Below are 12,930 nucleotides of genomic sequence, written 5' to 3' on the forward strand. Positions count from 1 at the left end.
GATGTTTTCAGTTAACACATTTTATCTGGTTGGTCGTTGCTAAACTGTGATTTGTGAATGTGAGCTGTACAAATAAAGACCTGAGTTATATCAGCATTTTCTGAAAGTGTTCCAAGTACTTTGCGTCCTCCGTCTCCAAGTGCCTCGTTGATGTTTAATGGGGCTGAGGTCATGTCACCGTGGAGGAGAGTCCATGGTCAGACCTCCTTAGTCCTCTTTGGTCTTCAAACAGATATTGCAAAGCTTTGAGGTGAGTTTGGGATCATTATCTCGCTGCCGTATGAATCATTCTCCTCAAAGATGCAAACCAGAGCGTACAGCATAGATATGAAAAATGGAGTCGTACTCCTCAGGGTCGAGGTGCAGTCAATTTGGTGCAGGTGTCCGGAGAAGGAAAAACAGCCTCAGACTTGAATCTTCCCACCACCATGTTTCACCGTCCGTTTGATACACTGCAGTATCAATCTTTCCCGTTACATTCACCCGTCGGTCTCTGCCATAAATCTCACAACTTGGATTCATCAGCAGGGAGCAGGCAACGTTTCCCACTCCGGAGAAGGAGAAGGAGAACTGCTACTCGTCCGCTCAGACCGATACATGGAATACATTTTAATTTGGCAGAATTAAGCGAAGTGTGTATGTGAGGACGGAGCTTTTCCGTCTCTCAGGGATATGAACTCATATTGATCTTGGCCACTTGGTTCCGACTGATCGTGCTTTGGACCCAGTTCCTGCAAAGTGTTTGAGAGGCCTCTGCTCGGCCCTCTTGGAAAAACTCACGATTTATATGAACAATATGACACGTTCACTTGGTTCTGAATCCAGTTTTCTGACTGCAGTGCTACTTAGTAAGCAATGATCTGCTTTTTATTATTTTTGGAAAAGATAAAGCCAAGGAAATCTGACTTTTATAAGCAGTAGAACCACGTTATTATATTATTATTATTAACAACAATAATAATAGTTATTTGAACAGTCTGAGATATTGGTATGTGAATTTCTTTAATTTAATTGGCCCCAAGAAATCCACATCGATCTTCCTCTAATATAGATTTTCCGTGAGCACGTTGAGGACTGAGGTTTGTCTTAAGTAGTAGATGAAAAATAATGAAATAATTCACATATGCAGACAAACCTCTAGATTTTTATTCATGAAAGATGTAAATATAAACGTTCTCAGTTTGATCTGTGATCACAAAAGTCCTCAGACAACAGTCACAGCTTCCACCTCTTTTTATTTGGATTATTTACATGTGTTGTAAAGGCCTCGGTGCAGACAGAGGAGTCAGCATCATCACCTTCATCGTACAGGAGGTCATCGAAATAACAGCAGAGCCTTTTTCAGAACATCAGCATGTAGAAAGTGGACGGGAACAAGAGGAGAAAATGGTGAAAAGAAGTGAAACAGGAGAAACAGGAGGAAGAGAGGAGAGAGAGAGAGCGAGAGAGCGAGACACAACATTTCACCCTGAAGATTCATTATTTTATAAAACAATAGTCACTGATTGAAAAGAAAATAGTCAAAGTCTGAGAATTCCTTGTTAGAGGTTGAAAAGTCAAAGAGGAAGATCTGATCATGTCGTGGTCAAACACAAAGTTCCAGGCTGTAGATCACATTTACATAAAATGATGCTGTACTGGCTGATGATTCAGGAGATTATAACAAGTATATACAAGCAACAGTACAAATAACAGTGTAGCCTGTGTGAAGGTGAACTTCATAAACAAATCCGCTGGCTGACAATGACGAGTTAAACTAAAGCAAGAGGAGGCAAAGCAAGGTTTTCCTGATCTCAAAATAAATGGAATAAATTCATTAATTAAATCACTGGACAAAGCAAATTTGTGTCAACAATCAGTGTTTCTTCAACATTGTTTGGTGGACACAAGACGTCTTAAAGGAATTGAACATTTACTCTCATAACTTAAAATCGTTGATGACTAAAATCCTGAATCATGTTGGAATATGACCAAGATCTGAAAAAGTGTATCAGAAACATTTGGCTCTAAACTAGAAAGTAAAAATGTTTGGAACAATGTAAAAATAGAATTCAGCACGATTTATATCATACGTCCAGTCGTTTAATGCAGAGAACTTACATATTATCTTTAAATATTATTATTTAAATCAACGTGCTTCCCAATCTCTCACAAAGAAAAGAATAGAAAGAGAAAACTAACAGAATCAAGATCTGTATAAAAATGAGACGAGAGTTGAAGAATAAACCCAGAAAGAGGAAATAAAAGTGTTTGGCCCAAAGAAGAAACTAAAGACGACCAAGAAAAGCCAGAGAGGAAAGTAACGGATGTAATAAAAAGTCTAACATGAAGTGAGAAAGGAAAATTGGACAATGGAGCGAGAGATAAATAAAGTGAGAGGGAAACCGGCTGAAAGACGAGGACAAGACGAACAGATGTTGGGAATAAAGAAAAGGTGTCAGAAAGAGAAAGAAGCAGGTGAATGAAGGGAGGATGGAACAGAGAGAGGGAGGGAATGAAGACAAAAGGACGAACGACACAAAAAGACAAGTTCAGAGACAGATTCACTTCATCAGCAGCAACAGAACTATTCTGTCTCCTCTTTGAATCACAGTGACGACACACTGAGGAATTCCATGATCCATAATTACCTTTACTGCTAATAATACGATATTTACATTATAATGTGTTTTTGCATGTTGTGGATTGAGGGGACGTGACCGCTCATCTGCAAACTGGATATTATTATGACGGGGAAAAGACCAAAAATCATATTTTCTTATGCTGGTAAAACAAATTTGACCTGCGACGTACTGAGGAGTTTGTAAAATAACAAAATGCATCACGACACAAACTTGATTCAACTACGAAAGAAAAGATGTTGCCTGTAAAAAGACAGCGTCACGTTTTCTTTTTGAAGTCGTCCAATGTCGGGCTTAAAACTTCAGGATCATAAATGTGTGAACAGACTGTTTATGAATCAGTTAAATCTCATCTCGCTAAAGTGAAGCCAAAATAACCGTGATCGCCCCCTGGTGCATGGATACAGCACAGGTCAAAAACTCAACACATCGATCTCGTCTTTCGTTGTTTTAGTCGTGTTTTACTGCTTCGTCTCTAATGGAGCCAATGTCCCGTTGGTCTCGTCTGGTTTTTAACTTCTTCTTGTTCAGCACTTTGTGACGTTGTTATAACATCATCACATCAAACTGTGATTAATCAGATCTAATCACCACATGTCAAAGCAATTAGCCATAGTTTTAAAAACCATTATGACGCATTCCTCATTGCTAACGAACCCATTTTTGGGCCTTGACTCCAATTTAGTATTGAAGATCTTACAATGTGATTATTGTTTGATGAATATATCAGATAATTAACACCTTGAATCATTTACAATCTATTTTGAATTGTATTCTGTGGTTCAATAAGCTGCATTAGATCTTGAAACTAATTCAATATTATCGCAGATTGGTTTTGTGGTTAAACTTTGGAGGCTGAACTTTAAGGCACGCTTTATATATATTTTGTTTTACACAGATGCGGACATTTTTAATTTAAAGCTTGTTCTAGATTTTAATCCCAAAAGAATTTGCCACAACGAGGGTTTGTAACCAGCTCTTCCTCAGCACGTTGTGTGTTCAGTTGTGTTGTTCCACGTTGAAGCAGCAGATAATGATTTGATGAGCTCCGGCTCCCGTGTTTGTGGCTTAAACTCGGTCAGATTAAGATGCATGTTGGCGGCAGCCTGCTCTTTTACTGTCTCCCCGCGGCTCAGAGTGTCTCCTTCACTTTCTGCTTTTCCTTGTGCGTGTGTGTGTGTGCGCACGGGTGTTAGTGTGTGTAACTCATCACTTTATGGCGTGTTCTGTCAATACCCTGCTGTTTTAGTATCTTCCTGTTGCTCTGATAAAGTGTCAAGTCTGTCTCTGCTGAAGTTTAAACGTGTGTGTGTGTGTGTGTTTGTGTGTGTGCGTGTGTGTGTGCGCACGATGGTTGACATTGTGAGGACATGTTGGCAGGTCCTCACAAACTTCAAAGGCGTGTTTGAGGGTAAACGGGCTGGGAATGTAATTTGTCAGTGACCGTCCTCACAACTGAAGTAAGACAAGTATGTGTGTGGGAGAAAGTGAGTGAGGGTGAGTGTGTCGGTCGAGCTCCCTGCTGTTTGATGGCGTTCCTGTGTTGTTATCCATCTCTCTCTCTCTCTCTCTCTCTCCTTCTGTCTGACTCTTCCTCCACAGGCCTCACTACCTGAAACAGAAATGACATTGAAGGGATAGTTTAATTTATTTGGTGAACTATCCCTTTAAGCTTTCACACATTTCAGCATCAAAAAATAAAATAAAGACGTAGAAATCGTGGGAATGATGTTCAGTAACTTCACTTCTACACACACTGGTGTCACTTGGACCTAAGAACGAGTTTTAAATGTTTTTCTGAAATGTTTGTGTTGACGTGATTTGACCCTCAGGGCCACCGTAATGACAACAAATCAATTTGAGTTTTCACACTGATTTCAATTTGTCATCGGCCTGAAGAGCTCAGCGCCAGTGGGACGGGTTGAACTGCACTGAAGCTAAAACTGTACGTTGGTATTACATCGCACTTTGGACTAAAGCTCCTCTTTTAAAGACGTAACCGCAACATCGACATATGCTTTTCATTACCGCCGTGCCCTGTCTCTTCCCTTTTGGTTTAACCCTCGTAAAGCTCCGGTTTCTCTCAGTTCATCAGACATTCAAACAGGCTTTTAACCTTTGACCCTGACTCACGCTATTTGTGACACAAAGTGCAGCCTTTAGGGCCAAGAGATAAATACAAGAGTGAGGTTTATTATTTCTGTAACACCCGTTACTGCATCTGTAAAAAAAACAAACACTGGTGGGCATCCTTTTAAAGTATCTTCATTTACAATCCATATCCAGAACTTTACAAAGCACATGCACGAAGCTCCAGGAGAACCTGCTAACTCAACACAGGCAGAACTGGGATTCAAACCACAGAAATGTATGTGTTGTGTAAGTCTTTGAAGGTACCTCTATGCAGTACAGTAAAAATATCTTATATATTTGATCTATTCTGTGTAAATTCCTTGCGTGGCAGCTTCTCTTTTACAGGAGTGCCTTGATCACTGAAGGCTGCCCTGGTCTGAACTACTGCTCCAACGGAGTCTGAGTCTAACGCCTTGCTCAAGGGCACCACAGTGGTGATGTTGAAGGAAGGGCAAGTGCTGCTTGATCACTATTTCAACCCATTTAATCCAGTTGCATCCAGACACTAAACTCTATTTGGACACAAACCAAACTGGCTTCAGTGGGAAAAACACGTCGGATTTCACGTAAATAAAATAAACCAAAAATCTTAACCTGAACAAAAACATGTTATATTTCTATAAAGGTTCAGTTTTCAAACATTCTTTGACAAAAAAAAAAGTCAAACTGTTGTGTGCAGTTCTTGGTATTATCTGAAAATCCAACCGTGACATCGAAGCGTAGCCTTCACGTTATATTTGTTCCCTACACATAATCTCTCAATTCACAAACTGCTGCAGGGCCCTGTTTTTCTTCTGGAAAGACCTCGAATCAAAAGCAGACCGTCGGCTCTGCGGGGATTTGAACATCGAGTCCAGTGTTCGGGGTCGACGAGTCACAAAGAGAAGGAAGGTGAGGACTGAGGGAGAGTGGACGTCAGATTTCCAATATGACTGAAGGCGGCTGACGTGAGGCTCCTACTGTTTGATCTCTGAGTTTTTCAAGTATTTTCTGAGTAGAGCTTTTTTATTATTAGACATAATATCGTAGTACGACTCTGCACATGCTACGAAACTGTGAAACGATGTTGTATTCTCCTCTAAAAGCCACAAGTCGGTATGATGTCAACATTTCATATAGAATATACAACATAGTACATAATGGACCTCTTTATTTCCATCCATCCCTCCATGGAGGACTCACACAGATGTATTTGCTGTGCTCCATCTGACACAATCTATTATAATGTGGTGAATTGTAAAAATGGAAATTAAACAATGATGATCCGATTCATCTGTTGTTGGTCACATCTCGTTCTTCTGCTCCGTCACGTACTGCACAAGCTTTATTTAGACCACATTACGTTACTGGAACAAGAACCATTTTTAAAGATCATTAAGAAAATGAGCTAATGAGTGCCATAAAAGACAATCGTTGTAAATACCTGGCAACCAACCAGACTCTGTGTTACACATGAATAAGTTCAATAAGTCATTAGTCATATTTTGTCGTACAGTTCTTCAGTCTTAAAAAACCATAAGTTAATGAGTGCTGTGACGCCTGGTTCAGTAAAAGCAGCAGGACGACTCCGTAATTAGACGAAACGATTTGCAACGCGGTTCGAATCTGTTCTAATTTTGTGGAGCGACCAAGGTCACGAGCAAAATGGTGTTGGGATGTTGTGCAGCCACACAAAGGCCAAGATGTTCTTTCTTCGCTCTCGTCCGAAACTCCTGCCAAAGCAATTTGCCTCTTTGTTTACCCAAGACGAACCTAAGACGGTCGGACATTGAGATTCTACGATAACGTCTTGGATATTGCACCGTCCCCCCCGCTGATATCTGTGTCCACAATCAGCACAAGTGGGCGGGATCAATTACAAAGAAATAAATATCTGTGCCTGAGTTTCAAGATTTGTCAGGGTTTGTTTGGTCGACAGGTTTCCTGCCAATTTCGTGGAATTAGATGGAGTCGGATCCAGATGTAAGAATGTCAAAGATGTTTAAAGACAGAACGATGTTCTCCAGAGTAGCAACAGTACTTTTGATGTCATGGGAAATATGAATGTAGTTCATACGGTGTGTTTTATGTGTCATCAGCTCAGGAGTTTATACAACACAAACACATTCACAGTATATGTACTACAGCCGATCTAATGATATTTACCTCCCCATGGAGTTTCTCACTTTGTCTCTGTTAGTTTGCAGAATCAATGCAAAACCAACTGAACAGATTTCCACAAAACTTGGTGGATGGGTCAGGAGAGTTTTAATTACATTTTGGTGCAGAACCAGGAATTGAATTTAACTTTCTCTGCCGTCGTTGCCACAAAATTCATTCAATCCAGAGAAGAATTTTATGGAAAACCCGACCAAAACATGCATCTGCCAAACTCAATATTAGTAATTGGAACAGTTTAAAGTGAAAATGAAGACGCTCAAAGTTCTGAGAGTGAATGGAAAGCGAAGAAGACGTGGTTGTGAGGACAGACTCGCACAGTGTGGAGAGCACACGGCGTATTTCTGCCTTAAATCATAAAGATCTGACTTCAATCAAAACCAGACGTATCACTTTATGATGAAGCCACGTTTGTTTTTCCAGCCATCGGCTTCAAACTTACTGAGGCATGCGAGGGACAGTGTGTAATTCTGGCATGTTTGCATATATACGTACTTATATATATATATATGTGTGTGTGTGTTATTTTCATAACTTTCTGACCCGAGCCTGCACAAATTGCAAATTTCCTCACTTCCACACTGGTCAAATTTTCCACCAATTTGTGCTGGATCCTGACGTTGTTTACATACCTGGGCCGTGATATAGTTCAGTTATTTTACTTTTATTTGATTATTTTCAGACATCGCATGAAGATAATTTGTTTCAGGATCTTCATTGATTCATTAGCTTTGCTGCTTATCCTTCGAGGGTCACCGGGAGGCTAAAGTCAATCCCAGCTGGAGGAGAACATCCTGGACGGGATCACAATCAGATAACCGACGTATAAACGCAAACAGACATTTTCACTCACACTTCCAGGAGGTTTAGAGTCTACAAGGCACATAACCTGCCTGTTTTTCTAACATTTACTGTAAAACAACAAGAGAACAACTTCTTAGTTTGATAAAAAATGAAAAGTTAAGGACATTATGGAAATGCAGAACCACACAGGCTGGTGTTAGGTTGTTGGTTCAATTCCTTGACCAGCAGGATAACTATGAGTGGGAACAGTGACAGCAACATGTGTCTCTTCCTCATCGCTGCCACTCGGTGCCCTTGGTCACAGGTAAAGGTTTGAATGTGTGAGTGTGTCTATGTTTGTTTTGCTGCTTTTCTCAAACATACAACATTTAAAAAGTGGGTCAGAATAAGAAGTGGAGGCTGATTTAAGTCCAGTCACAGAGAGATTCTCCTCAAACACAGGATGACGCTGCCCCTGGTCATTTTAAACCTGTGGATGTAAATACATGTGATAGACCTGGACTGAACTCCACAGAGAAACACTCACGTCTCATGGGTGAATGGAGTCCATCTCTGATGATAGGCGACTGTTTTCCTGAACAAAACAACACAGCGTCAGTGAAACTGTCCTCGGATTATGATCACGTCCACTTCTGACACACGTACATTCAACAGGAGGCTGGAATTCATGATATTTTCATACAAGTTTAGAAAGAAGAACGTTTTTTTATATTATTTACAGTAAATATTTTGAAGAGAGCAGTGAAAAATAAGCTCTAAAGAAAGAATTCCTTGATATAACATCTTATTCTCATTGACGTAAAACATTTCCACTCATATTTCCACACTCACCTTTATCAAAAATACATATACATTGTATATTTTGAAAGGTATTAGTTATACGACTCAGGATTTGATTTAAAGAATCACAATTATTTGAATTTTAAGGTTTTATATGATGAAGAAACCATGTTTAACCAATCCAGTGAATACCAATACGATCTATATACACCCGGGTCTGTTCTCTCACTCACTTGAGGACCCCTATGCTCATCGTCTTTTTGAGGAGGATCAATATTTACCCCCCACCTCTGTGGAGTTAAAGCAGCAGAGCTCGTCGAGACTCTTTTCGTTGCCACGAGCAACTTACACTGAAGAACTCAGCATCACATACACGGGAGCATCACTGGGTATTACGATGGGAAGGTTGCATACGAGTTTAAGCCCTGAATATAAAACGCATTATATTACTGAGCATCAGAGAGAATTCATCAAGTCGACTGTCGCTGGTGACTTTTTGACCTGTTCTGAACAACACACTCCTACTCAACCTCCCGATTAAAATAAGGCAGAGGACAAACAATGTTTAATTTTCCATAAAGGGAAATAAAATATATCTTCCAGCCGATTACGCCGGGAAATCTGGTGATCTGCCAAATACACCAGGGACCCATCCCTCGGAAATCCCCCTGATGATTTCATAAACTATCCTGATCTCGTAATATGAAACGAGTGGTGGACTCACCACACACCGTCAGAACAACATTTAATAAAGAAGCAGCTACTTTTATATATAACATACACACATGGTGCATCTGTACAATGTGCAGCAGTTACAGGCTGTACAGAACAAAAGGGATCAAATCAACACATCGTTCAATAATTCATAATTAATTGCATAGTCAGCAATTACACGACAGAAATCTACTCAAAGCTGATAAGAGAAAAAATAGAAATAACATTAATAAAAAAAAGTTTAAAGGGATTCTGTGCTGCCATAAATCATATATAGAAATGCCTCAGTTCAATATTGATTAATTAAGTGGAAATAAAAGGGAAATATATATGAGCATTAAGCCTTAAGTTCTCTGTTAGATCAATGTGAGGACACTCAGTGAGGACACTGATGTCCTCACATGACATCGATGCAGGACATCTAGATGTCGACATCATATCTTAAATTGAGTTGTGGTTAAGTGTATTGTTGCATTTATTGCATTTGATGCTCTTTGTTTCTACTGTTAAACAGCAAAGGTGGATTTGAACTCGCACTCAGACCGGTACAGGTGTAATACGCACCATGTGGTCTTGGGCGTCGTCTTGTGTGTGCTCTCCCTCCTCCTCTTCGTCATCCTCCTCCTCCTCCTCCTCCTCCTCCTCCTCAGCTTCGCTGTTCTGTCTTTGCTCCTCCTCCTCGTCATCCAGCTCTGAGCTCGACTCCTCCCCTTCCTGCCACGCCTCCTCATGTTTACACTCGTCTGCCTTCCTCAGTTCTGGATCAGAATAAACAGACGGAAACACAGAACCGCCAAATATCAAAGATCAGACTTGATCCACACACCAGGGACATTCACTTGTTACAGGAGCAGAGTCAGAGTGAGACAGACGAGAGCGTGACAACATAAAAAGGCACAAGAATGAAAATAATACATTGAATAAAAGATGCAGAATATGTATTTAATATACACCTTTCACTACAGAAATATTGTTTTACAAAACAATGAACAAATATAACAATAATTTAGATTTTGCCCAGTGGTGTAATAACATGTGATTTATTGTCGTACAGACTCATCACCTGATAACGAATTAGCTTCTGGATGCAAGGGGCAAATCTTTTGGGAAATCTGGACCAAAACTCCATCTTCCAAACATCGTACATTTCACAGTTCAACTAGTTTTTACAAGTCGAATGTTTCTCCACACAAAACAAACAGTGGTAGTTTTTGTCAGGTCCAGACAATACTGTGGCTGGTTTCTAAGACCATGTGTGAAAGCAGATAACTGACGTGTTTAAGACACTGTGCTCCAGATGTTTTGTTTACCTGCTGGCGACCAAAACTAGAAAAAGAAACCAGAAGCTTCTGTCTCTTGTCTTGATTCTGCACATTCTCCTGCAGAGTCTGTCAGTATCACGGTCTCAGTCACTCTGGTCTTTAACTACCGGGTTATTAACTCGGTCAGAGATTCGATCATCGAGGTCTGTTCCTATTCTTTTGAGCAGCCTCGTCCTTTCACCTCTGGACCACAAAGCCCATCGGTGAAACTCCGGGAATCCTGAAATAAACTTTATTCCTCATTCATATCCTTTTATTTCCTCAAACCTTCATGTAGCCAACTCTCTGCCTCCAGCACTTTGAAACAACTCCTTACAGAACGCGGTTTAATAACCCGTCGCTAAAGCTGCTGACTTCCCTTATTGTTGGTTTGTATATACGGCACCGCTTCACTGCGCTGTGTGTGCATTGCACTCATAAAACAATGCCACGGCTTATGGGATCAGTCGGTGAATCTAATGTGCAGAGAACCATGAGAACCTCATTATATCATCTGGCAAGTGGGCAGCTCGCTGTGAGACTCCCACATGAGCAGTAGTGGGTCTCCCGTGTGCCATGTATTTATATTGTGTATTTACATTCCTATGAAAACTGTTTAACTTCCACTAAAGCAACAAACTGGAGTGTGGTAGCACATCTGTAGGCAGCAGCAGCAGCTTGTCAGAGCACTGAACCTGACGATGGCTGATGGGATCAGAACCTCGCCGGCATAGAAAGTAGAGAGAGTTTACAGCTAGAGGACGAGGAGACAATGTGAAAACCCCAGAACATGTCATTTTTATTAACTTCTTTAACTTCTCTGCTTTTTATATGCACATGCACCTCAGACAATTAAAGAAGATGATATTAAGTGGACATTAATTGATTTCAGAGTGAACTTTTAAACTTTGGATTGTTGTTGTTTGAATAGAATTGAATAGAATTGTATGGTATTGTATTATACTTTACAATTCCAGGAAAATAATCTGTGAATCACATCTCTGTTCAGTCCAGAGATTTATGTTCAAATGTTCAAATGTTGAAAATACAAAATGCTTATCACTGTATTCATGTGCAGGTTTTTGAAACTTCCCCAACACCTGCTGAATTCAGGAATTTAACACGTTAGCTATCCAATGCTGATGGAGAACACAGGACAATTCGTTGGCTAAGTTAGGATTTTAGCATTCTTCTATTGGTAAGACATTTTTTTGTAGAAGTTATTTCATCATGCATGGGACCTGATTTATAATTCAAATTAAGATATTGCTCAGTAACTATTTCATTAAAAAAAGAAGCCAGTTAAGGCTGCAGACAAAACCAAAGGAAGTGATATCACTGAAATGTGTTTCAAGTTATTTCCTGCTTGTTTCTCTTGATGTGGAAATGATCCCCCCCCCCCGTGAATCTAAAGAGCACACAAGATTAAAGGGACTTGTCGGATGAGAGTGACGGTTATTACTCAACGACTCTCACCATTAATATTTCTCAGCATGTCTCCATTTATAGGTTTGCAGTGTATGACTGTGTTCTGTGAGTCACCTGTGGTGGTGATGTGTGTGTCTTCTGTGATCTGCTCCAGTCTGCCCAGCAAAGCTTCGATGTTGGTTTTAATCTGAGTCAACTCTGACTTGATCGCCTGAAGCTCTGCACCCCTCACTGCTGCTAGAGAGAGGGAGAGAGAGAGAGAGAGAGAGAGAGAGAGAGAGAGAGAGAGAGAGAGAGAGAGAGGGAGGGAGAGAGAGAGAGAGAGAGAGGGAGAGAGAGAGAGAGAGAGAGAGAGAGAGAGAGAGAGAGGGAGAGGGAGAGAGAGAGATAGAGGGAGGGAGAGAGAGAGAGAGAGACACACATACAGACAGAAATGAGAAAAGTTAGTGTTCATGCTCTGATTAATAATATAAGTGTCCAGAAAGTAAATTTCTTACTATTATTCTTATGTGTCTGGAACTTTATTGAGCTTGTGCTTCAGTCTCGTGCTGGAAACTTAAGTTAGAATGAACTGAATCCTGAGGAGACACATGAAACACTGGTCATGTGATTCTCCGAGGTCACTGCGGGGTCGAACCATGACATCACCAGCAACCTGCCTGAACCCCTGAGGGGGGTGGGGGGGGGATTCAAAATGGAGAGGGTCCGTCTTTTGCTTGGGAATCTGCCAGTGACATTTCTGACGGTTGTTGTTTATGTGAAAGAAACAGCAGAGAAAATGTCTTGGAACCAAAAACGTCAGGGTTCATTCTTTTGGGATCCATCAATTTTCACGAGCATCTGAACCAACACGTCCTGAGAAAGTGGATCAGAGCCTCGGGTCCTTTTTGTCTCTGATATTTTTTCAGTTCTCTTACTATTATTTCATTTCATAATCATTTTTATGGAATTTCAATCCAAATAATGATTGTTACTTAAAGTATTGTGACTAA

General features: G+C 40.4%; 1 protein-coding gene across 3 annotated transcripts in view; it reads right to left on the bottom strand.

Annotated features, from left to right (window-relative positions):
* Positions 1-3,838: 3,838 nt before the first annotated feature.
* raly (RALY heterogeneous nuclear ribonucleoprotein) overlaps positions 3,839-12,930 on the bottom strand; it is an 88,390-nt gene continuing 79,298 nt past the window's right edge. Inside the window, exons 6-9 of one of the 3 annotated variants that reach the window (XM_034586412.1) lie at positions 12,053-12,172; positions 9,774-9,967; positions 8,242-8,281; positions 3,839-4,233 (exon numbers count right to left, since the gene is read on the bottom strand). In XM_034586412.1, the coding sequence (XP_034442303.1) occupies positions 4,058-4,233; positions 8,242-8,281; positions 9,774-9,967; positions 12,053-12,172 (530 nt within the window). In that variant the 3' untranslated portion in view covers positions 3,839-4,057. Of the gene's footprint in view, positions 4,234-8,241; positions 8,290-9,773; positions 9,968-12,052; positions 12,176-12,930 lie in introns of all 3 variants that reach the window. The other 2 variants (XM_034586411.1, XM_034586413.1) reach the window with 2 other exon arrangements.

Source organism: Hippoglossus hippoglossus, chromosome 5 (genome assembly GCF_009819705.1).
Source record: "Hippoglossus hippoglossus isolate fHipHip1 chromosome 5, fHipHip1.pri, whole genome shotgun sequence".
NCBI lineage: Eukaryota > Metazoa > Chordata > Actinopteri > Pleuronectiformes > Pleuronectidae > Hippoglossus > Hippoglossus hippoglossus.